Raw genomic sequence first — 22,882 nt, 5'->3', positions numbered from 1 at the left:
TTTGTAGCTCATGAAAAAGACGTTCTTATTCGTCAAATTCTAGATCGAATATTATAACGTGAAATAACCAAAAATTAAATACTTTTAGGGGAAAATCCATTAAAACTTTTTTAAAGTGTTTAATAAGAAAAGGTTTATTTTTGTCCAGTTATGCTCAAAATATAGTTGGCCCCTTTTTTTGGTAAAAAGAAATCGTGAAAATCTCCTTCATTTAACACCCTAAATGAAATTAATCGTTACCGCTTTACCATTTACTTTACAGGTATATGTATTGTTTATATGATCTGTAAGTTCGACCTGTACGAAGTGCACATTTTGAAGAAAAAATGGTTTTATATTAAAAAAGTGTTTTTAAACTTTTGGAAAAATGTCGTTTATTAACGTAAAAAGTATTAGTGATACAAGAAATCTCTGAGTAAAAAAATGTAGTTTTTGCTTTTATAAATTGGTTAAGATATGGCTGTTTCGTTCAAGCCCTGTCAACTAAAACCTTTTCAAAAATAAGCACTTTGAACCGGTGAAACTTACAGATTATATAAAATATTATATAAGTAAAAAGTACAATTTGTAAAGCGGTAACGATTAATTTAATTTGGGACGCTAAATATGGGGAGATTTTCACGATTTTTTTACCAAAAAAAAGGAGCCAACTTTATTTTGAGGCTAACTCGCTTATTTTGATGCTAGAGACTTTTATAAAACATAAAAATAAAGCTTTTTGTAAACACTTTAAAAAAATTTTATGGGGTTTTCCCCGAAAAGAGCTTCATTTTTTGGTAATTTCACGTTGAAATATTCGATTTGGAATTTGACAGATAAGAGCGTCTTTTGCATGAGCTACAAATTTGCTGTTACTGGTTCTATAGACCAGTGGTTCCCAACCTTTTTCGCATGATCGCCCCCTTAGACAGGTTTCACCAGTTGTGAATACTTTAATCGCTCCCCTCCCCAATTAAATTGAAACAAAAAATTAATCAGTACAATATTGATTTATTTTTACATTTCGTAAAATGATACATGGTAAGTCATCATTCAATCTTCGCTTGTCCACTGCTGGACATAGATCTCTCTCATAATTTTCCCTCTATTTCGATCTTGTGCCTCTTGCATCTTGTCCACGTGTTGGTGAACATGGTTAGTAATAATTGTTAATTTCTCCCTTGGGACTGGTGATACTCACATGATTTCTTTATGTCTGGCTCAATGTTGGTTAATAGCTATGTACCTCAAATCCCCTTCCAAGGTGGAGCCAATATGTTTGAAAATGCTCAGAATAACCACATGAAGATTTCTGGGGAATTTGGTCAGACCTCCTCTCTGTATATTTTCTTCAAAAATAGATAGTTTGTCAATGAATGCTCCGACTACTCCCTTCGCTTTGGCCATATTTATGTTCTTCTTTGTAATTCCAGATTCGTTCCATTTAATTTTTCAGAAATATCTGATAGTTAAGCGATGTCATTTCGCTTCTCTTGTAGTGCTGTACTCAGTGTGGGGTCAGTAGTTATAAGAAATTCGATAACAGTATCCATGAGACTGCAGAACCGCCGTAAGCAATTCCTTTTCGAAACTATATGACACAATAAAACCCTGTTAACGTTGTAGTTCCTTTCTAAAATACATAATCAATAGCCTATAAGCCAATATTTATCAATTTTATGGTGCTATGGTCCAAGCTAAATTGACATACAAAATATTCAGAATCCAGCGGACTTCCGTATTTAGTACTGGAGTAGCAATGTATTAAATATCTCATCATTTTCTTTACAGAGTGTCACAGTGTACGAAATATTCCATCATTCTTTGGTTTTGCTTTAATTTCATTTACCTCATCTATGACAAGACCAATATTTACATATGAAGCACAGACATGGACCTTCACAAAGGAAAATATGGAAAGGATGGCCAATAGTCAAAGGGCAATGGAAAGAAAGATGCTGGGTATCAAGCTAAGTGACAAAAATAAAAATAAATGGATCAGAAATAAAACCAAAGTGAAAGATCTAAACAAACATGCAGCTACTCTCTAGTGGAAAACATGACGAAACAACAGACAAAAAGACGGAAGATGGAATGAAGCGATAATCCACTGGAGACCTTGAAACCGTAAAAGAGCAAACGGCAGACCACAGATGAGATGGTGGAATGACCCAAAAAGATACACTGGGACCAGATGAACAGGATTAGCACTGAACGAAGAAGAGTGGAAAAATAAGGGGGAGGCCTACTTTCAACTTTGGACAAATGAAGGGCAAAAGATAGATAGATGACAAAACGACCACAATTTCGGCCGTACACCTTTTGTTAGAGTCAGATCGGCAGGGTCGGTACCTACTCTCATCATTCTTATCCCACTTCTATCATTTTCTCTTTTGTGCGGATGTTCGCCCAATACGAAAGCTCGATAAAAGGAAAATGCAGAATTTATTATAATGTATTACTTACCTATAGAATTAAATTGCATCATGATTCATAGCCGTCTGTTACTAGACGAGATGTTTGTGTTATTATTACCTGCATTGGTGTACATTTAATTACTTTTTATTATCCTATGCATATCCGATCGAAAGTATTGTTTTTTCTTCTCTATTACCCATTTCTCGTTTCCCAGCTGCTAATCGCCCACCTTATCGCCCCCTTTTCTCTATCGCCCCCTTCGCTCTATCGCCCCCCTGAAAATCTCAAATCGCCCCCAAGGGGGCCATCGCCCCCCGGTTGGGAATCACTGCCATAGACTACGAATATACCACTTTTTCGTTTTTTATATGCTACATTTTTTCTAAGAATATTTTTTTCGATAAAATACTTACTTTTTGGGTATTTTCGAAAAACCGCCTGAAAACGTGTTGTTTTTTGTTGAAATATAAACATTTTTAGTCGCAAATGACTAGTGTTGCTGAATTAACCTAGTACCTAAGATAAAAAACTCTATAGAACAAAAGTTGCTTAAAGTTAGTCAGTTTATTTGTTTCCGGACTTATTTTAAACGTATATTTTTTTCACCCCCGAGAAGGAGTGACTTTCACCCCCCAAGTAAAAGCAACCAACGGCACAAGTTCAACTTTGAAGTGGAGGATGAGTAGAACCTAAATCCAAATTTTCATGCAATAAGGAGTTGACCCTGAAAATTATACGGTATCACCGTATTTCACGTTTATTTATTGGAGCTTTATTAAATTTTAAAGTTGTGTTTCTTTTTATCCTTTAAATCATTTTGCTTAAACCCATTTTTAATTATTATAAAATAATTGCATATTATTGACTTATTTTATTTTTTAAATTTTAATAATTATAAAAATTAGCAATCATTTAAATAATTTTGTAACATTTTGTATTATTTAAGAATATAATAATGACATTTTTGTTTTGTAGTAAGTGTTTCTTAAGAATATTAATGTATAGTTTAAAATATAGTAGTGCAAATTATCATTATTAAATGGTTATTATATGTGAAGTATTTTATTTCTTTTTTCACACCCTTATGTTTATATAAGAAAACTAAGGGACTTTCTGAAAGGCCAATCTAAATAGTTATAGTTTAAGAGGGGGCGGTATAATTTTAATTGCACGCGGGCGGCCAAACTGTTAGCGGCGCACAAGTTTGACTTGAATGTTTGAACTTGACTTGAGTTTGACTTAATTTCAAGTCAAACTCAAGTCAATCCTTTTGACAAATAATTCAAGTCAAGTCAAACTGGTCAATCGTACAGGTTTGAAAATTCAAACTGTTTGTCAAACTAGTTTGAAAGAGTTTGAAAAATAATTTTATCTACTCTATGTCATATTATGTATAAGTTTTTAGTTTGTGAAAACTGTCATAGATAGCAATGCGTGAAGTGTTTAAAGTGTGCGTGAAGTAACAATGTATTTTAAATGGGACTTACTTTTTCGCACTGTTTTTGACACATTTTCATATAATCAACTATCCTTAACTTTCGCGTTGTCATGGTGATGACATAATGAGCAATAAATTACAACAAAAGTTTTGACAGTATTGTGGTTTGAAAGAAGTTAGAATTTTTAAATGTCAAAGTTCTAAAAATTGTAGAATAAAAATAAATTCCAGTGACGAAAAGTTACAGTTTTTTTATTTGAAAAATAAAAAAACTAAATAAAATTTTTATTTTGTTTTTTTATTTGTTCATCATAGATAAAATATTGTATAAAACTGTGCGTGAAGTACTTTTTGCGAACTTACGCGATGTATAGCACTCCCTCCGTTGTCGCTCGTGCTCTAAACATCGCGTGCGTTCGCAAAAAGCATACTTCACGAACTGTTTCATAAATAACTATATTTCGTAGATATATTTTTTGTTGAGATAGATATGTCAGTTGCCAATTAAGATAAGAAATTTAATAATACATTGCCTGCCATATAAATCATCCTTTAGTTCCAATAATTTTAGTATTTGTTTCCCTCTACTCATTTTTAAAAATCATGTACAATAGAACACTGACACTTTCACAAATAAAGTATTTTAAGCACGCACAACAAAATTAAATAAAAAAATACTAAGTGAACAGTTTTTGGTTTAAATGGGATCTTAATTTTCTGCTTTTATAACCGATAACAATAAACACCGGCACCGTCTTCAACAACAGCACGAAAGTCATAAAAAAAGGTTTAGGAAAGTTAAAAAGGAAGAAAACAAAGAACCTCAAAAATCTGTTTTCGTACCAACCCCTTTTTAAGCATGTTAATTCCTTTAAATTTTATGGTCAAATTTGGATTATCTACATTTTTTCAATACAAACGTCCCAGAATCTCATAACATGTGGTGTGTGTACTAAAAGTATAAGTCAAGCTGCGTAAGTGAAAGCGGAAGGTAATAACAGTATACGTTGACTTGTACTTTTAATAAAAAGCAGACTTTTGAAATTAAAAGTTGTACTGTTGGAATAAAATCAACATTTATACATGAAAAACAGGCTATTGACTTATACTCTTAGTACAGAAATGATTAATAAACATTCAAAATTTAAAATATAGAAGAATCCCGAAAGGTCCATTTTATGACATATAGGTACTATACTCACATAGCACGTGAGATTTTATATAGATTATTTGTATTTTTCAATTTAATTATATAGTGTGTCTGCGTAACTTGGAACCATATGGGAAACTTTTTTAATATCAATTTTACGAAAAAAAAGTTATTCTTTATAAAGTGCTCTGCATAGTCTAAAACCTAAGACGCAATCATCAGATATCAAATTTTATCAACAATATACGAGGTATGTCAAAAAATATGAATTTCGCTCAAGAGTAAAGTGCCTTTATTCTTCACAATATCGAAAATTGTCATTGAGAAAAGTTGTTTGTAATTAAAAATTATGTTATTATCTGCATTTACACCCTTGTAATTAAAAAATTTTTTTTGAAAATTTTCTTCAAATCACAGACACCCAACATAATTTTTATTTATGATATTAGCTCAGTTATTGTTAATTTTACGAAAAAAAATTATTCTTTATAAAACGTTCTGCATAGTCTGACAACTAAAAAAAAAATTATAAGATATTAAATTTTGTCAATTTTATACGAGGTATGTCAAAAAATATGAATTTCGCTGAAGAGTAAAGTACCTTTATTTTTCACAATATTGAAATTTGTTAGTATAAAAAGTTGTTCAGAATTAGAAACTATGTTTCAATATGCAATTGCACCCTTCTAGTTGAAATATTGTGAACTATAAAGGTATTTTGCTCTTGAGCGAAATTCATATTTTTCGACATACCTCGTATATTATTGATAAAATTTGATATCTGATGATTGCATCTTAGGTTTTAGACTATGCAGAGCACTTTATAAAGAATAACTTTTTTTCGTAAAATTGATATTAAAAAAGTTTCCCATATGGTTCTAAATTACGCAGACACGGTGTATAAACACAACATTTTCACTTTAAAAAAATTCCATCATTTTTTGACCGTAACTTCAAAATTAATGTGTACATTAATGGGGACAAAAATGTTATCATGGCCAAACGCTTAGTTTAGCATAAACAGACCAAAGACGGTTAGTCGGCGCTTAGTCTACAATTGCGAAACTGTTATGAATGGCAGTTATGAATATATGGCAGTTATGAATGGCAGTTAAGAATGGCAGTTATGAATATAGTCTTGTTATGCAAAACTAAAAACCCTTAATAGACAGAATGTCGCTTGGTTTATTTTTGTTTTTCTTAGTAACCGTTAACGTGACAATAACAGGGATTTTTCCAAGATAGTTTTAGCTATGTGTCACCAGAATCCGCTGTTATCTCGATTTTAAAGAAATGGCGCTTGGTTGAGTTATGCATAACGCCGTCGTTTTAAAAAATTAGTTCATTGTTTGTGATTTTATAACGCTGTTCTTTATTTTTACATAATAGAAGTATGTATGCACTTTGCAATTTTCGTTGTTTTGAAATCACCTGCCGCAACATCCAATAAATCAGTATATTTATTTTTCTTAGTTATACTGCTTCGACTACAGATTATTTCTCTTAATTTTTGCAGTGGGAATACCTTCACTATCAGACTCAATTTGTTCTGGTACTTATTCTGAACCGAATAATATCCAAATTCAGATATTATCTCCCAAACCCACACACTTCAAAACGAACGTAAGAAACAAGCCAAACATGGACGTCTAAATATGAACTACAAACTAATTTGCGGCGTAGCAGAGTACAGATTCAGCCCTATCCAAATAATTCACAACAAAATCCGTACGCTGTCAATTAGAATTGGAAACAAACACGTTGCCAATATGATATTCAAACTTCAAACTGTTTGAAGAAGTTTGATTTCAAGTCAAAGATATCAATCTAAAGATATCGAAATCAAGTCAAGTCAAACTTTTTTACAAAAAAAGTTTGATTTTCAAGTCAAGTCAAGTTTGTTGAATCAAATCAAACTAGTTTGACTTGGTGCATCTCTACCTGTAATATTCTTTATAATCCACAAGGAAGAATTTCCTGTAGCTGGCTGTATAATTACAAAAATTTGAAGAAAAATCTTCTGCGTAAAAGGTATATTTATTTTAAAAAAAAAAACCCTAAAAAAGGACTACAAATACAATACATACCGTTTTCGCTCTAAAGAAGAGCATCATCGGTGTTCTTGCAAGCTCTACATGCTAAGCCACCAAAAATACATCGGTTAAAACCGTTTAAATGTCGACTAAATGTTTTACAGTAGAGTACTAAATGTTAAATCCATATGATGGATGAGATCACTAAGGATCTACCCTAAAGCATTATTATTTTACATGTCTCTATGTGAAGACAGAGAATTTAACTCAACAACCCACGTGCTTCGTGGAAGGTCATATAATGCCTTAGGGTAGATCCTTATTGATCATCCATCATCTGGATTTAACATTTAATACTCTAATGGAATACATTAAGATGACATTTAAACGGTTTTAACCGATGTATTTTTGGTGGATTAGCATGTAGAGCTTGCAAGAACACTGATGATGCTCTCTTTAGAGCGAAAACGTACTGTATTGTATTTGTAGCCCTTTTTTGGGGTGTTTTAAAAATAAATATACCTTTTACGTAGATTTGTCTTCAAATTCTTCTTTATCTTCTAATATTCGGAATCCTACACCTAGCGGTGATTTTAACATTAATTATGCTGCTGCTTGTGCTACCCAAGTATCCCTGGTCAACATATTTGAATCGTATGGTCTCTCAATGCACGTTAATTCTCCTACAAGGATTACAAAAACTACATCTACCATAATCGATTATATTGTCTCAGATTTCTCACCCCTTGATGTCTGCTCTACAGTTATTAATGTGGGACTATCTGATCATGATGCAGTGTATACGAAGTTTAACATCTTCAGCAAACCCTCCTCAAAAACCCAACATTTAGGTATGATTTTTTCCGCCTAGATATTTCGTAAATTCCAAAGTTTATGATTAACTTCTGAGTGGCAGTTTCCTTCTATAGACGTGGACTATAATTTCAGTGTTTTTCTAGATTCCGCATCTTCAATAAGGCATTTCCTTTAATTCCTATTAAGCCAAAACATCGGAAACCTTGGGTTACGAAAGGTATCCGCATATCAGCCAAGAATATGCGTTCACTTCTATACATCAAGAAATTTACTACCAATGTTTCTGTCACCGAATATATCACGAAGTACAGGACAACATACTTATCTAAAACTTGTCAAATCAGCTAAAAAAAAAGCCTATTATCAAAATCGTCTGGGAAGCTCTAAAAGTGTTGCAAAAGAAACCTGGAAACGATCTTCGAAATAAAACTCACACAGCTCAATCATTTTCCCTTCCAAATGCTGAAAGTCTAAACGATTACTTCGTTAATGTGAGTAAAAATATAAAATCCACTATTTTGTCGCAACAAGATCCCATTTCCTATCTCCCTAATTCAAGAAAGGTCTCGAATGCATTCTTTTTAAAACCAGTCGATAACTCTGAACTGACCCAAACAATCAATAGTATCAAAAGCAAATCATCCTGTAGTACTGATGGACTATCTATAAAAATATTCTCTAATCTCACAGAAAATGTGTTGGAAATCCTCGTCTCACTAATTAATGATTCCTTCGAAAAAGGTAAATTTCCAGAGTGCCTAAAAACAGCCATTATTATTCCTCTTCATAAGGGTGGTGAAAAATCTAATGCCTGCAACTATAGACCTATTGCCTTACTACCGGTACTCTCCAAAATTATTGAGAGACTCATTAAAACTCGACTTATGTCCTTTATCGTTGATAACATTTTATCTCAAAATCAGTTCGGCTTTTTAACTAATAAATGTACCACTGATGCCATGTTTTCTGTACTACATGAGGTTTATCAAGCACTAAACAATAATCTTTATACTGCCACTGTTTTCTGTGACTATGCGAAAGCTTTTGATTGTGTAATCACGACATCTTGATTAAAAAACTAAATTTCTATGGAACTAGAGGTATTTCTTTGAATTGGTTCCAATCCTATTTGAATAATAGGAAACAACTTGTTAGAGCAAATGATACTGACTTGGAGCAACTTACCTATTGCATCTCTTCATGAAACTATAACTTCGGATCTACTGACGATAAAGACCTGGTCTGACTCGTAACTTACTCTCTTTTAATATAGATAAAACAGTAGCATTATCCTATAAAGGAGTTCTTCAACCTTTGCCTCTTAATAACAGCCAGATCAGTACCGTTGATTCTGTAAAATTTCTTGGTATTTTTTTAGACAGCAACCTCAAATGGTCCCTTCATATCGATTCGTTAAGTGAGAAACTCGCCTCAGCTTGCTATGCAATAAGATCTGTTTCAAGGGAACTCAATTTAGCATCTTCTAAAATAACATATTTTTCGTTGCTCGAGTCTCATCTTCGATATGGTCTTCCTTTTTGGGGTTCTAGTACAGCTGCTCAATTTGATGTTATTTTTAAATTGCAAAAAAGAGCAATAAGATATCTGTTTGGCCCAGAAGATCTACACATTGCAGAAGTTACTTCAGAAATCACGGAATTTTAACACTTCCATCTTTATATATTCTAGAAACGGTTTGTTTATTTCGTAAACACCTTCATGTCTTTCCAGCAAGGCCCAATCATATTTACTCCACCAGAAATTCAATCTTTCGATATTTATTTACCGATCCCATCCACTGAGTTAGTAAAGAAATCTATATTATATTCCGCAAAAAAACTTTACAGCCATCTCCCTTTACAACTGAAATCTGCAACATTTTTCCCAAAGTTCCGTAAAATGACAAAAGCCTATCTATCTAAAAGGCCATATTATTCAATAGAAGAATTTCTTAATGAATAACTAAGAAAATTGGGTTTCATACGCAGTAGCTTAAACTGTCAATTCCTAATGTTGTATTTTATTTGTTGTATGTTCAATTTGCAATTTATATAAATTTTGCAATTAATTGTTTTTGTCTTTGGTTTTATATCATATTTAATGTATATTGACGATTTATCTAATTTTAGTAAATTGTAGTTGTTATTTGTTGTTGATATTATTTTTCTTTTGAATGTATGTAAGCTTTGTCCATAAAATTGTAAAAATGTTCAGTGACAATAAAGCATATTGCTATTCTATTCTATTCTATTATATTCTATTCCTATAAAAAATCAATGAAATGTGAACAAAAAAAATAAAAAATGTGTTGGTCATAATTTATTTCCCAAATAACATCAGAATATGTACATCATAATTCGTCAAACGTTTTGTAATCTTTAGGTCATGTTCAGAGGTTGATAGCTATGGATAACATTTCTTTAAGTCCATGATTATATTTCTATACTAACACTTACAATTTTGGGAAAATCAAGTATTAATTTGATAAAAAATAATATATATACCTATTTACATCAACCAAAAGAACACGGCAAACCATAATCTAATTAATCCTAGGTCAAGTGTGTAATTAACAGAATATGAACTTAATCTCATCACTATCAGAAAACATATTTTATATCAAAAGTAATTGACTATAAATATGTACAATATATTGTCATTAGGGGTATACTCTAATAATGAAGGTTTGGTTTAAGTCATGGAATAAATGACAGACTCATTAAATATTATTAAAATACATGCTTTCTTTAGAATTAAAAGAGTTAAAACAAAAATTTACCAATTTTGTAGGTCAACCTTTCAAAATGAAAAAAATTAAGCATATTTACACATTTTAATGCCATGTTCAAAAAAATTGAAAACTGATTGTATCAAGTATATTAACACACCAAATCATTGTGTAGGGATGACCAATTTGATTATTGATACTTGATTTCTTAAATATGTCACAATTAACAAATTTTCAAAAACATATTTTGAAAATAATTTTAAAGGTTTACATATTTTTGCTCTAACTCTCTATAATCAATAATTATTCAGATAATGTTCCAAATTATTATATAACTAAATTAAAAATACCTATACCAACACCTAAAATATAATAACAGTGCAGGAACATTTTTCAATTTTCTTATGTCCATTTAAATGATTCTGATAACATTGTGTTTCCAAAATTTGAATGAATTTTCTATGAATCAGAAAGATAAAAGTATATTTATCTTGTATAAATATATAAACACTATTTGAAAAACAAATATTTTAGAAATTCTCAAGAAAGAATTCCCTGTAGCTGGCTGTATACCAGTAATCACAAATAAATTTAATGAAAAATATCTATATAAAATAAAATAAAAAATATACCTTTTATAAAGGAATTGTTCATTAAATTTATTTAAATATGTTAGAAATTTGGAACAAATATTCTACAAAGAAGAGCAGATTTTAAAAATTCGAATCAAGATGACTTCGATTCTTTCAAGCACCAGATACATAAACTCCTGGACAAAATTAACGCACCACTCATATTTTTCTCAATAATCTTTATTTATTGATAATTTACTGTACGACAAGTTGCCTATGGACCTTGTTTGACAGTGACAGTTGTTATGTACCCTAATAATAGTCTTGTTTAAACAATAATTTGTATTAAACTTGGTTTTAGACTAAAAGTGAGTTAAACTTTACATAAAAAGCTGATTAAAGCAAAGTGCTTGTGAGAAACAAGCTTTTTTTGTGATATTTTTCATCACATGCATATTTGGAAGTTCATTTGCATAAAAATCAAATAAAAAAATGAACTGCCAAAGAAATTTGTCAATGGAGGAGGCAGTGCGAGCATCGACTCTCCTAGATCAAGGATATTCAATGCGATACGTTGCAGGTTTGTTAGGAAGACATCATTCCAGCATCAGTCGCAAGGTGAGGCGATATAATGAAACAGGGTCGTACCATCGAAGACCAGGGCAAGGGCGAAAACGTTACACTAATCAAATTAATGATCGTTTTTTGAGACAACGTGCTCTCAGAGATAGGAGAGTCACCAGCAATTTGCTAAAAAATTAACTAGCAGATGTTCGAAATGTCGCGATATCGTCTCGAACAGTTAGAAGCCGTTTACATGAAGCAGAATTGAGCAACAGGAAACCGGCCAAAACACCCTTGCTTACCAGAAAACACAGGGTTCAGAGATTGAATTTTGCAAGATTGCATCAAAATTGGACCATCGATGATTGAAAACGAGTTCTTTTCTCCGATGAGACTAGAGTAAGCCTAAAAGCTCCAGATGGTCGTGAGCGTGTCTGGCGAAGGCGAGGAGAAAGGTTTGCCAGCTGCAATATCTCTCCTAAAGTACCTTTTGGTGGTGGCTCTAAAATGTTTTGCGGGGGAATTTGTTTTAAAGCTCGTACGGAGTTGGTCCTCATACGTACGAGGTCTACGAATGCCCATTAGTACTTAGACAACATTATTGTCGAACATGTAATGCCTTTTGCTCCGTTTCTTGCACCTAATTTTTTATTCATGCAACACAACACTCGTCCTCATGTGGCTCGACAGGTTATTGGCTACCTAAATGATGTTGATATTCCATTATTACAGTGACCACCTAACAGTCCGGACATGAATCCTATAGAGCATCTATGAGACTCTCAAAAAAAAAAGATTCCAAGTCGTAGACCCCCTATTGCCAATCACAACCAACTCATTGAGGCCGTTATTGAAGAATGGGAGAATATTCCGCAAGATTTTGTTGAACATTTGATTTCAAGCATGCCTCGACCCATAAATGCAGTCATAAGAAGTAGAGGAAGGCCTACACGGTATTAGTGTTGACCCAGATGCATTTTATTGTATTATTTTACTGATTGTTTTCTTTTTGCAATTTGGAGTTATGCTAGCTTATTTACGCATTTCCAGCAAAAACAAATTTTTAAAGAGACAATAAGGTAAATTAAGGTCATGATAAAGTCATGTTGGACTAATTTGTAGGTGTTTATTATTATTTCAATGTAAGTTAGTTTTATTTTGTGTTCATATTGTAAATATTTAGATTAATTAAAGTGGTGCGTTAATTTTGTCCAGGAGTTTATTTTATATAACACTGTTTTTTACTTAGGAAACATTTCGTTGCATTTCTGATATAAGCAAAACCTGAGCTGTTTTATGAACATGTGCTCATTGCTAGATGTAGCTTACTGATCCTTTTATAAGTCTCTAACATAAAATAGTAATTTGGTCCTTAGACTTTCATAACTTCAAAACTCATAAAATATGTGCAGCCAGAAAAAAATTAAAAACCTGAGCAATAGAAAACAGAAAAAATGAAATTGTTTTCTTGTGACATGCTAGAGTTAAATATCATATTTATATGGGATTAAACCACATTTTATTTTAATGAGAATTATATTTTACATTGGTTCCTGAAGTTTATAAAAAATTATAAAAGTCGTTTGAAAATAATTTCCAGATTGGAAATCAAAACATCAAAAAAGATGTAAAATTTGATTCTCATTACAATAAATTTAACATAGAGAAGAATCAAAAGCTATTGAAAAAAAATTCAAAAATATATTGCGCAGGCACAGATATTCAATTAACAAAAGATGCATATTAAATATTTACATTACATGATTTTGATACAAATTATATAGAAATAAAAAATTACCTATTAACAACTTGAACAATATTTGTATTACAAACTATGTCTTTTGGTTAATATTGAAATAACACAAATCAGTTAAGCTAGATAAGCCAAAAAATCAAATATTAGTAAGCAGACAAATATTACCCTCAACATAGACATTATTATCATTGTTTTCATATGGGAAAGCATAAGCTAATCAATTAAGGGTTTGCAAGAATAACAATGAATTTAAAATAAAAAAAATTTACAATACTGTAATAAAAATAAAAAACCCGTAATTTTTCTCAGTGATTGTTTTTCTCTTGGTAATGTATAAATAATGATTTTCTTTAGATATAAATAATACTTTAACAACTTGCTTCACTTTTTTATTTTAATTAACTCCATCAACTATCAGCATTATTAGAAGCTGCTTCATTTTTTTGGACTAATATTTTGGAAAATAGAGCGGAACCTATTTCCAACACTATCTAACATAGCATTACATCTAGGACAGAAATTTTCATGATTAGCTGTATATTTTAACAAAACAAATCACAATTTAATAATATCAAATCTTAAATGTGCTGGAAAATTGGTTCACTGTTATGTGATTTCTTTTTCACAGGTTTTACGTTTACATTTTCGTAAAAAAGTATGGAGTAAAAAAGCATTTAGGAATCAAGAGTTACCATCAATATCAAAATTTCTACATCTTATCATATAAGAAGGCACATATTATTCAGGTAAATAAGGGTTTGAAAAATCAATTATAGGTGTAGAGTATATACTATAGAATATAGAGTACCTAGTAAATTTCGTTTTTTATAAGTAATACAAAATTATTAAATGTTTATAAAAACGTACAGTTTAACTTAATCATCTATCGTATCAAAATATTATAACTACTTTATGTATCAAAAAGTAAAGCCAGTTATCATTAGATCAATGCTTTCAGCCTGTCTAACTGTTTTTCTTTATGTCTAAAACTTGCACATTTTTTTTTTCAGTAAAATGAGACATTTCTGTTTGGTCTATTCACATAAATTAGTCCAAAATAATGATCAGTATTATTTCTCTTTCTCGAAAATGTCATTATTTATTTTTATCATTATCAATACATATTTTTCTTCTGTACAAAACAAAACAAGTACAAATGGAATAGAATTCCCTTCAATAATGACATAATCTACGAGTATTAATGTTACCAGCATATCTGATCTAAGTTGCTCATTTAAAATTCATATTAGCTAACCCAATCCTGTTTTCCATATATTTTTTATAAAAGGGTGGTTCTCTGTTGCTTAACACTTTCGCTGCGGGACTTTTGGGCCTGTGCTGGATGAAGCATATTATATTATATAGGATAAGAACTAACAAAGAGCTCGAAGAACTTTACACAGACGCCAACATCATAAAATAAATAAAGTCCAAAAACTCCAATAGAGAGGACACCTCAGAAGACATTCTGACCAAAGAAGAGTGAGGCTGGTGTGGGGGAAGTCCCAACTGAAAGAAGACGTCCTCGACTCCGGTGGCGAGATAATATAGCAGGACACCTGAAAGCTATGGGCGTGGAGAATTGGATAGAGGTTGCTCTAGACAGAGAAGAGTGAAGGCATGTTGTCGAGTTGGCTAAAACCCGTGAAGGTTGTAACGCCACGGAGTAAGTAAGAGTAATAGAGGCTTCTGGAGTAAATGAAACTTATTAATGTGATAAAATAGTAAAATAATATAACTAGCCACAATTATTTCTCCCGTCCAATACAAAATATGTGTATGGTCAATAGTAGTTTTGTATAACAACATATTAATGCATTTTTGCCAAAGTATGGTCAGTCATACAGGGTGTCTGCGTAACTTGGGACCATATGGAAAACTTCTTTAATATCGATTTTACGAAAAAAGTCATTCTTTATAAAGTACTCTGCATAGTCTAAAACCTAGGATGCAAGCATCAGATATCAAATTTTGTCAACAGAATACGAGGTATGTCAAAAAATATGAATTTCGCTCAAGAGCAAACCACTTTTATATTTCAAAATACCAAAAAATTTTATAATGAAAAGTTATTTGTAATTAAAAACCATATTCAAATATGCAATAACAGCCTTCTACTTAAAAAAAAATTTCTGAAATTTTCCTAAATTACCGATTCCGAACATCATTTTTATTTATTAGACATGTAATAACTCTTTTATTAATAATTTTAGGAAAAAAAGTTATTCTTCATAAAAATCTGTGAATGGTCTAAACCTCAAGATGCAATCATCAGTTATCCAAGTTTGTTAATTTTATACAAGGTGTGTCACGAGGTTTGTGAATTTCTAAATTCATATTATTTGACACACCTCGTATAAAATTAACAAACTTGGATAACTGATGGTTGCATCTTGAGGTTAGACCATGTACAGATTTTTATGAAGAATAACTTTTTTCCTAAAATTATGAATAAAAGAGTTATTACATGTCTAATAAATAAAAATGATGTTCGGAATCGGTAATTTAGGAAACTTTCAGAAATTTTTTTTTTCAAGTAGAAGGCTGTTATTGCATATTTGAATATGGTTTTTAATTACAAATAACTTTTCATCATAAAATTTTTTGATATTTTGAAATATAAAAGTGGTTTGCTCTTGAGCGAAATTCATATTTTTTGACATACCTCGTATACTGTTGACAAAATCTGATATCTGATGATTGCATCCTAGGTTTTAGACTATGCAGAGCACTTTATAAAGAATGACTTTTTTTCGTAAAATTGATATTAAAGAAGTTTCCCATATGGTCCCAAGTTACGCAGACACCCTGTATATTTTCTCAAAATAGGTTACCAGTCTAATGTATGTCTTACAATTAAATGTGCTAGCAATACTTTGGAAAAACCTGTTGATATACCATGATGCCAACATAAGTGGGACAGTCGAATATTTTACGAAATTTACATCGAATCAAAAAACTGAAAAACATGGGTTCAATATTTTTCAAAACTCTAGTGAATGACACCAAGCATGTTCCCCACTCCACCCCCTGCAGTTGAGGGGAGCAATTTTGAAATCTTAAACAGGAACCATTTTTATCGCAGATTCAGATTCTGCAAAAACTTCATAAAAACTGAATTCAGTGCCATAAAAAATAGTTTTTCTACGGCCGTGCTAAAAAAGCCACTTTCACGCACGCATTTCGTTCTGAAAGTTGCACTTTTCCCGCACGGCGTGCGGGAAAGTAAAATACCTTGTAATATGGCATTATAATATATTATAATACATGCAATAAACTAATATTTAGATATTATTTACTAATTTATTTCAAATTTACCTTATCGTGTTCAGGTTTTAATGAAATTAGCGCGATTATTTCATTCATAGGAGATTCTGACCAATAGAATGCTACAGAAATCTGAATTAAATCGATAATTTTTGATAATTGCCCGTCTTTAAGTATATTGTGTCAGATGCCCTTCGTTGCTACGAAAAAATACATTCAGTGACATTAATGACAATTAATGTTTTAAAAATTATAAAAGTGATGACGTTAAACCGTAAAATATTTATACCAACTGTGTGTTTAATTTGTACTTACATAAATAAAATACAATAAAATTTTAGTTTTGAACAGTTTTATTCATGAAATAATCGCAACAAATTGCACTCGAACTCTAAAATTAATATAGAATTTTAGAGCTCTTGTGCAATTACTACTGAAAATTCGAAGAAATTCAATTATTTTGACATTGTATTTAAAAGTCAAATCAGTAGACAATTACAATGGTTCTGAATCGTTGTCATGGAAACCAATATTGTCGTCGTGGTAACCCATTATATTGAAAGTTTGGTTTTAACAACCTTGTCAAAGAATTAATTTGTGTATTTTTACTTCTAAATAAAAATTGATATAACTCTATTTTTTGTGGCTTTTTTCCAAACGTACGGCCATAGAAAAAATATTGTTCCTAACTCATGCAGAAAGTGTCTTCCCTGCACTGGACTGCTTGCCCGAACTCCGCTATCACGTCCTTCGGGTCAACGGCAGTCTCGTGCGTAAAAGTATCACTTCCCGCACTAGTTAGGAAAATAACTATTGTAGACTACTGATCTGTTTTTCTGTGATTACAGCACCATCTTTTGCGAATTGAAATAAATTCAGATGAAACTTGTTTACTTTCTCATGCAGAATCTTAATCTGTAATAAAAAATGGGTGTTCCCATTTAAGATTTGAAAGTTCCTGTTCTAGGGGTCGTATTTGGTGTTATTCGATAGATTTTTGAAAAATATTGAACACGTGTTTTTCAGTTTTTTGAACCCATGTTAATTTCTTTAAATATTCGATTGTCCTGTTTCTTTTGGAACACACTATATAGTGCACAGTATTGAATTCATCATATCTTTGTATTTCCTGATAAAGAGACCTGTAATGAAAATATATAAATAAATGAAGGAAAAGATATGAGATAAATGAATGTAAATTAAATAGTAATCTGTAGTTGTAGTTTGAATGTTTTTATTGGTTCAAAAACATTACTTTTCTAGTATAATAATGTTTGCAATGTACCTATTGTTCATACTTAATTCTTTCAAAATTCAATATTGATGCTTATGAGGCACTATCTAATTTGATTTATGATAATGGTTGAACACTATCACTCAACAATATGTTGAAACATGATAATCTAATGAGAATTGAGGATATATTTACCTTTCAGTTACTAACAAATCAAGAATAAGTATGATATTTTCTTGACCATTGGAAAAGGAAAGTTGTATAGTTCCTATTGGTACATTCCTTTATGGCTAGATTTACAGGCATACAGATAACACAATTTCAATAAAAACCTATTAGTTCCATAATAACATTGTATCATCAGCTATGTGACAATAACTCCTATCTGCTGTAACGTGAGTTTGGTAGGAGAGACGAAAAACCTTTTTTAGGGTCACCTCCTGTTTTCATATATTTTTTGACTTGCTTTGTAGTAAATTTATTATTTATTTGCTACAAAACAAATCAAAAAATATCATATGAAAACAGGAGGTGACCCTAAAAAAAGGTTTTTTGTCTCTACTACAAAACTCATGTTACAGCAGATAGAAGGTATTGTCACACCACTGACGATATGTGAAAACATTGCGTAACCTGGAAACTTTTTATTGGATGTTAGATTTGCAACTGTATCTAATATCAAAATCAGAAGTTGTAAGATATTGTACTTTTTTGTACCTAATATAACATGAATCAATAAATGTAGAAAAAAAGGTTTGTTGATGTACACATAAGCTAATATTATAACTTAACAGTTTTATGAATGTCACCTTCTACTATTCTATACAGTGATGAGCGTCCTAATAACTGGCAAAATAACGTAAAAGATGGAAAACATTAAGTTGTGAGATAAAAAGAGATGAAACTAGTAGAGGTGGGAAATTTAGCGATAAAAACCTATAAATTTGCATTGTATTGATTCTTTCCACCTTTAGATATATCGGACGAGCTTGGCAACTACCATTGTGACAATGTGTTTTATTTGACATATTCCTTTGATACGTCTAAAGGTGGGAAACTAAGTAAATTTAATGTTCATTTATATGTTTATATCGATAATTTCCACATCTACTAGTTTCATCTCGTTTTATTTCACAACGTATTATGTTTTTCATCTTTTGCGTTATTTTGCCAGTTATAAGCATGATCATCATTGTATATTCAAATATAAACCTACATCCAGGCAAAAAATTCACTAACAATAGTCCAATTAAGTTAATATATTAAAATCAAAACATCAATAAAACTTTTTTTTTGTTTCATATTTTGTTTCGTATTCATATCAGTATCAAATAGCTACAGAATTAGTTAACGACTGGAAATAACTTATTTTACTGGAAATAACAATAAGTACATTAACACCTTGGCTGCATTATGGGACAAATAGACCTCGTACTAAGCTAACAGTTGGCTGGATCAACTGTGTCATAATGCACGGTAGCGGAACATATAAGCCTTGTAACGCACCCAATGTAAGGTTATAAATATCTCTAAACGCAGATAAGGTGTTAAATGATTCAAAATGTAATAATCTAAATTAAATGAAATGTACAACAGTGTATTAGTCTTCTAAAGTAGGATCGCCACAAAGTTGGAAAAATAAAAAAATCTATTTAAATTTAGCTTAGAAATTGGCAATTACTAAAAAATGTTTGATCTGAAAGTCGTAATTTTATTTGAATCTTGTAAATTACCTGTGACAACTGAAGAGAAGCTCGGCAGGAGTTGCTAAAACATATATCAAAGTCACAAACTTGTATTGTATGGGATGCAAAAAAGATATCTTGCAGGTTTAGAGCGAAAAAATCTGAGTCCAAATCACCTACTTTATCTACAATCAACAATCATATAAATCAAGTTCAAAGATAGAAAAAATTTACTAATAGTAAATTTAATTTTAATTGAGGAAAAGTTTATAAACCCTAAAAGAATACCTGTTAAAGAAAAAAAAAAGCTTAATTAATTGATATATAAAAATTTATTGTATATTCCTGCTACACACGTCCACAATGAAAATTTTTGTAACAAGAATAAATTTGTGGATGCATATTACTACCCCTCATGGGATCTACATGTGTTGGATAAAAAATAACCATTAATATTAATGTTCAAGGCATAAATAAGAACTTCAGCATAGACATGAAATTTAAACCATTAAACAGATAATCAAAATTTACAAAATAAGTTTAAGATAGGAAAGATATCAACAAAAGACATGTGGTTTTAGATACAAAGTCCAAACAAAAGGTTTGTTATATATTTTCTTAGGAGACAAAGTAAACAATTACCAAAGGTCATTTATTCGAAAACCAAACCTAATAAATCAAATGTAAAAAGTTATAAAACAAGTGTGTTTTGCTACTGGAAGCAAAGAAATGTTTATAAAGGTTAAGTTCATATTCCTAATATTATTTATAGGTATTTTGTTTATAATTGTTCTTGCTCAAACTTACTGCAAAAACGTAACCCAAGTTAATGTCTATGGAATATTTCACTGAGATGGATACTTTTGACCATACATAACGGGTACATTTGGTTGTTGTCCTGGCTGACCTGACCACTGCCCCTGTTGTGGCATAACACAGTATTGCTGACCACCTGGATATTGTTGATATTGCTGGTAGGACTGGTATCCTTGCATGTAACCACCTCCAGCAGTATAGCCTTGCGGGTACCAATAACTGCCATATCCATAAGAATATGGAGGGGCTGATGATTGGGGCACAGCTCCTGACTGCATTGACGGATCTGGGCCAAAACCTCCATTCTCCTTGCCCCAGAAACACTTAACAGTTGCACCGTTAATATCTGAATTATGAATATTTTCAATAGCATGAGTTGCACTTTCTTTTGTTAGAAATTTTATAAAAGCATACCCTTTATCTTTGAACACTCTAATATCTTGTATTGTACCAAACGGTGAAAAAGTTCTGTGAACTAAATCGTCAGTGAGACCACTCGCAAAACCTCCACAATATACTGTTGTGTTAGTTGGAGAAGTTTGATTGTATATCTCTTCAAATTGAGGTTGTTTCTGCCTCTGAGCGGGTTTTTCTGTTCTTGGTGGTGGTGGCTTTCTAGTTGACCAATTAGTACGAATTGATCTTGATCCAAGCCACTGACCATTCATGGCTTGTATGGCATTTTCTGCTTCAGCTTTTTTAACAAAAGACACAAAGGCATACCCTTTAGACTTAAGTGTTTGGGGGTCTCTTACTATTCTGCAGTTTGAAATTTCTCCAAAGGGAGCAAAGGCCTCTCTGAGTGTTTCAGTCTCAATTTCAGGAGATAAGTCACCAACAAAGATGTGATGATGATTAGATGTATCTTGTTTTGGTTGATTTCCTGGACTAGTTGCCCAATTTACCTTCATTTCCTTATCTAGAAATAGTCGTTTATTCATTGCTGCTAAAGCAGTGGATGCAGATTGATGATTAGTAAATTCGATAAAGGCATATGGATCATTTCCAGGCTCCCTAATTATTTTACATCCTTTCACTAGGCCTATTTGTGAAAACAAGGTACATAACAGGTCCTCTGACACTGACACGTCCAGATTACCTACATAAAGTGTTTTTGGATGACTCTCGTCCGACATGGTGACGCCGGCACTATTATTTCGATAACAAAGTATCAGCACACTTCGCGACTTGTTTTATTGCACATATAAAACCTTCGAAGACTAATTCAATAATTCGAAGATTCAGATTCTTATCCAAAAACAAGATAAGGACTTGATAATGACACAAAATTTGCCAACTTCTATTTTTCTGGAAATCCAGCTGTCACTATCGAAACGGTCAAATGTCAAATGGGAAGTGATTGTCATCATAGAACATGTAAGTGATTACTTCCTCTTGAGCATGGTATAAAATTAAATCCCTAAAACTAGAGGGAAATATAAACGTGGAATGTTTGTTTCATCAATTAAACCTTGAAAAATAATAAAATCATAATAATTAATTCATATTTTACTTTGTTTAATTAATTAAAAATAATTATTAGAAACTCATCCGAATATATGTCCATTTTTCACTTTCTTTTCTGTTTTGTTCCGGATTAGAGATGGGCGTTTCCAAAATGTTTTAACCTACAAATCAACGAGATATAACTATTTAAAATCACAGAACATGTAAAAAATAATAATAAAAGTTTACATTCAGCTAAAATGATTCAGCTAAAATATTTATTAAAAACTAAAAAGCTGTCAAAACGTAATACTCCCTGAAATATTTCCTAAAATATAATAAAAAAAAATAGAATATGTAAAGACCGCGTCTCACCATCAAATAATTTGATCAAACAGTTTGAGCAAACTCCGGAAGTACGTCAAAGTGACGTCACAATTGCAGTTTTTTTTGAAATTCTAAAAATCTGTGCTCTCACTATTATCAGTCTAGTTTGATCAAATTCTTTGTATTGAGTTGTCTATAACTTGTTTGTAGTTTATTTAAATTAAAATTTTTCATTATTATCCACAATGAACACTCATGGCCGCGTCCCACCATCAAATAATTTGATCAAACTGGTTTGAGCAAACTGAAAGTGACAAGAAAGTGACAGTTAGTGACGTCACATCCTGAGTGTTCATTGTGGATAATAATGAAAAATTTTAATTTTAAATAAAGTACAAACAAGTTAAGACCGCGTCCCACCATCAAATAATTTGATCAAACTGGTTTGAGCAAACTGAAGGCACCGTCTCACCATCAAATAATTGACAGTTATTTGATCAAACTTGACAGTTAGTGACACAAAGTGACAGTTAGTATGTATAGTTTGTGTCACTAGTCAAGTTTGACTGTCAAGTTTGATCAAATAACTGTCAATTATTTGATGGTGAGACGGGGCCTTGAAAGTGACAAGAAAGTGACAGTTAGTGACGTCA

General features: G+C 31.5%; 1 protein-coding gene across 1 annotated transcript; it reads right to left on the bottom strand.

The window, feature by feature from the left end:
* Positions 1–10,138: 10,138 nt before the first annotated feature.
* On the bottom strand, positions 10,139–21,805 carry LOC114343153 (nucleolysin TIAR). The gene has a single exon (XM_028293965.2). The coding sequence runs from the start codon at positions 21,590–21,592 to the stop codon at positions 20,486–20,488; it is 1,107 nt and encodes a 368-aa protein (XP_028149766.1). The 5' UTR covers positions 21,593–21,805; the 3' UTR covers positions 10,139–20,485.
* Positions 21,806–22,882: the final 1,077 nt, after the last annotated feature.

The sequence above is a fragment of the Diabrotica virgifera genome, chromosome 6 (genome assembly GCF_917563875.1).
Source record: "Diabrotica virgifera virgifera chromosome 6, PGI_DIABVI_V3a".
In the NCBI taxonomy this organism is placed as follows: Eukaryota; Metazoa; Arthropoda; class Insecta; order Coleoptera; family Chrysomelidae; genus Diabrotica; species Diabrotica virgifera.
The sequence above is the reverse complement of the archived record's forward strand: the minus strand, read 5'-3'. Positions and strand labels throughout refer to the sequence as shown.

Excerpts from the sequence above, each read along its gene's own strand:
- LOC114343153 (XM_028293965.2), bottom strand. The coding sequence starts at position 21,592 with ATGTCGGACGAGAGTCATCCAAAAACACTTTATGTAGGTAATCTGGAC.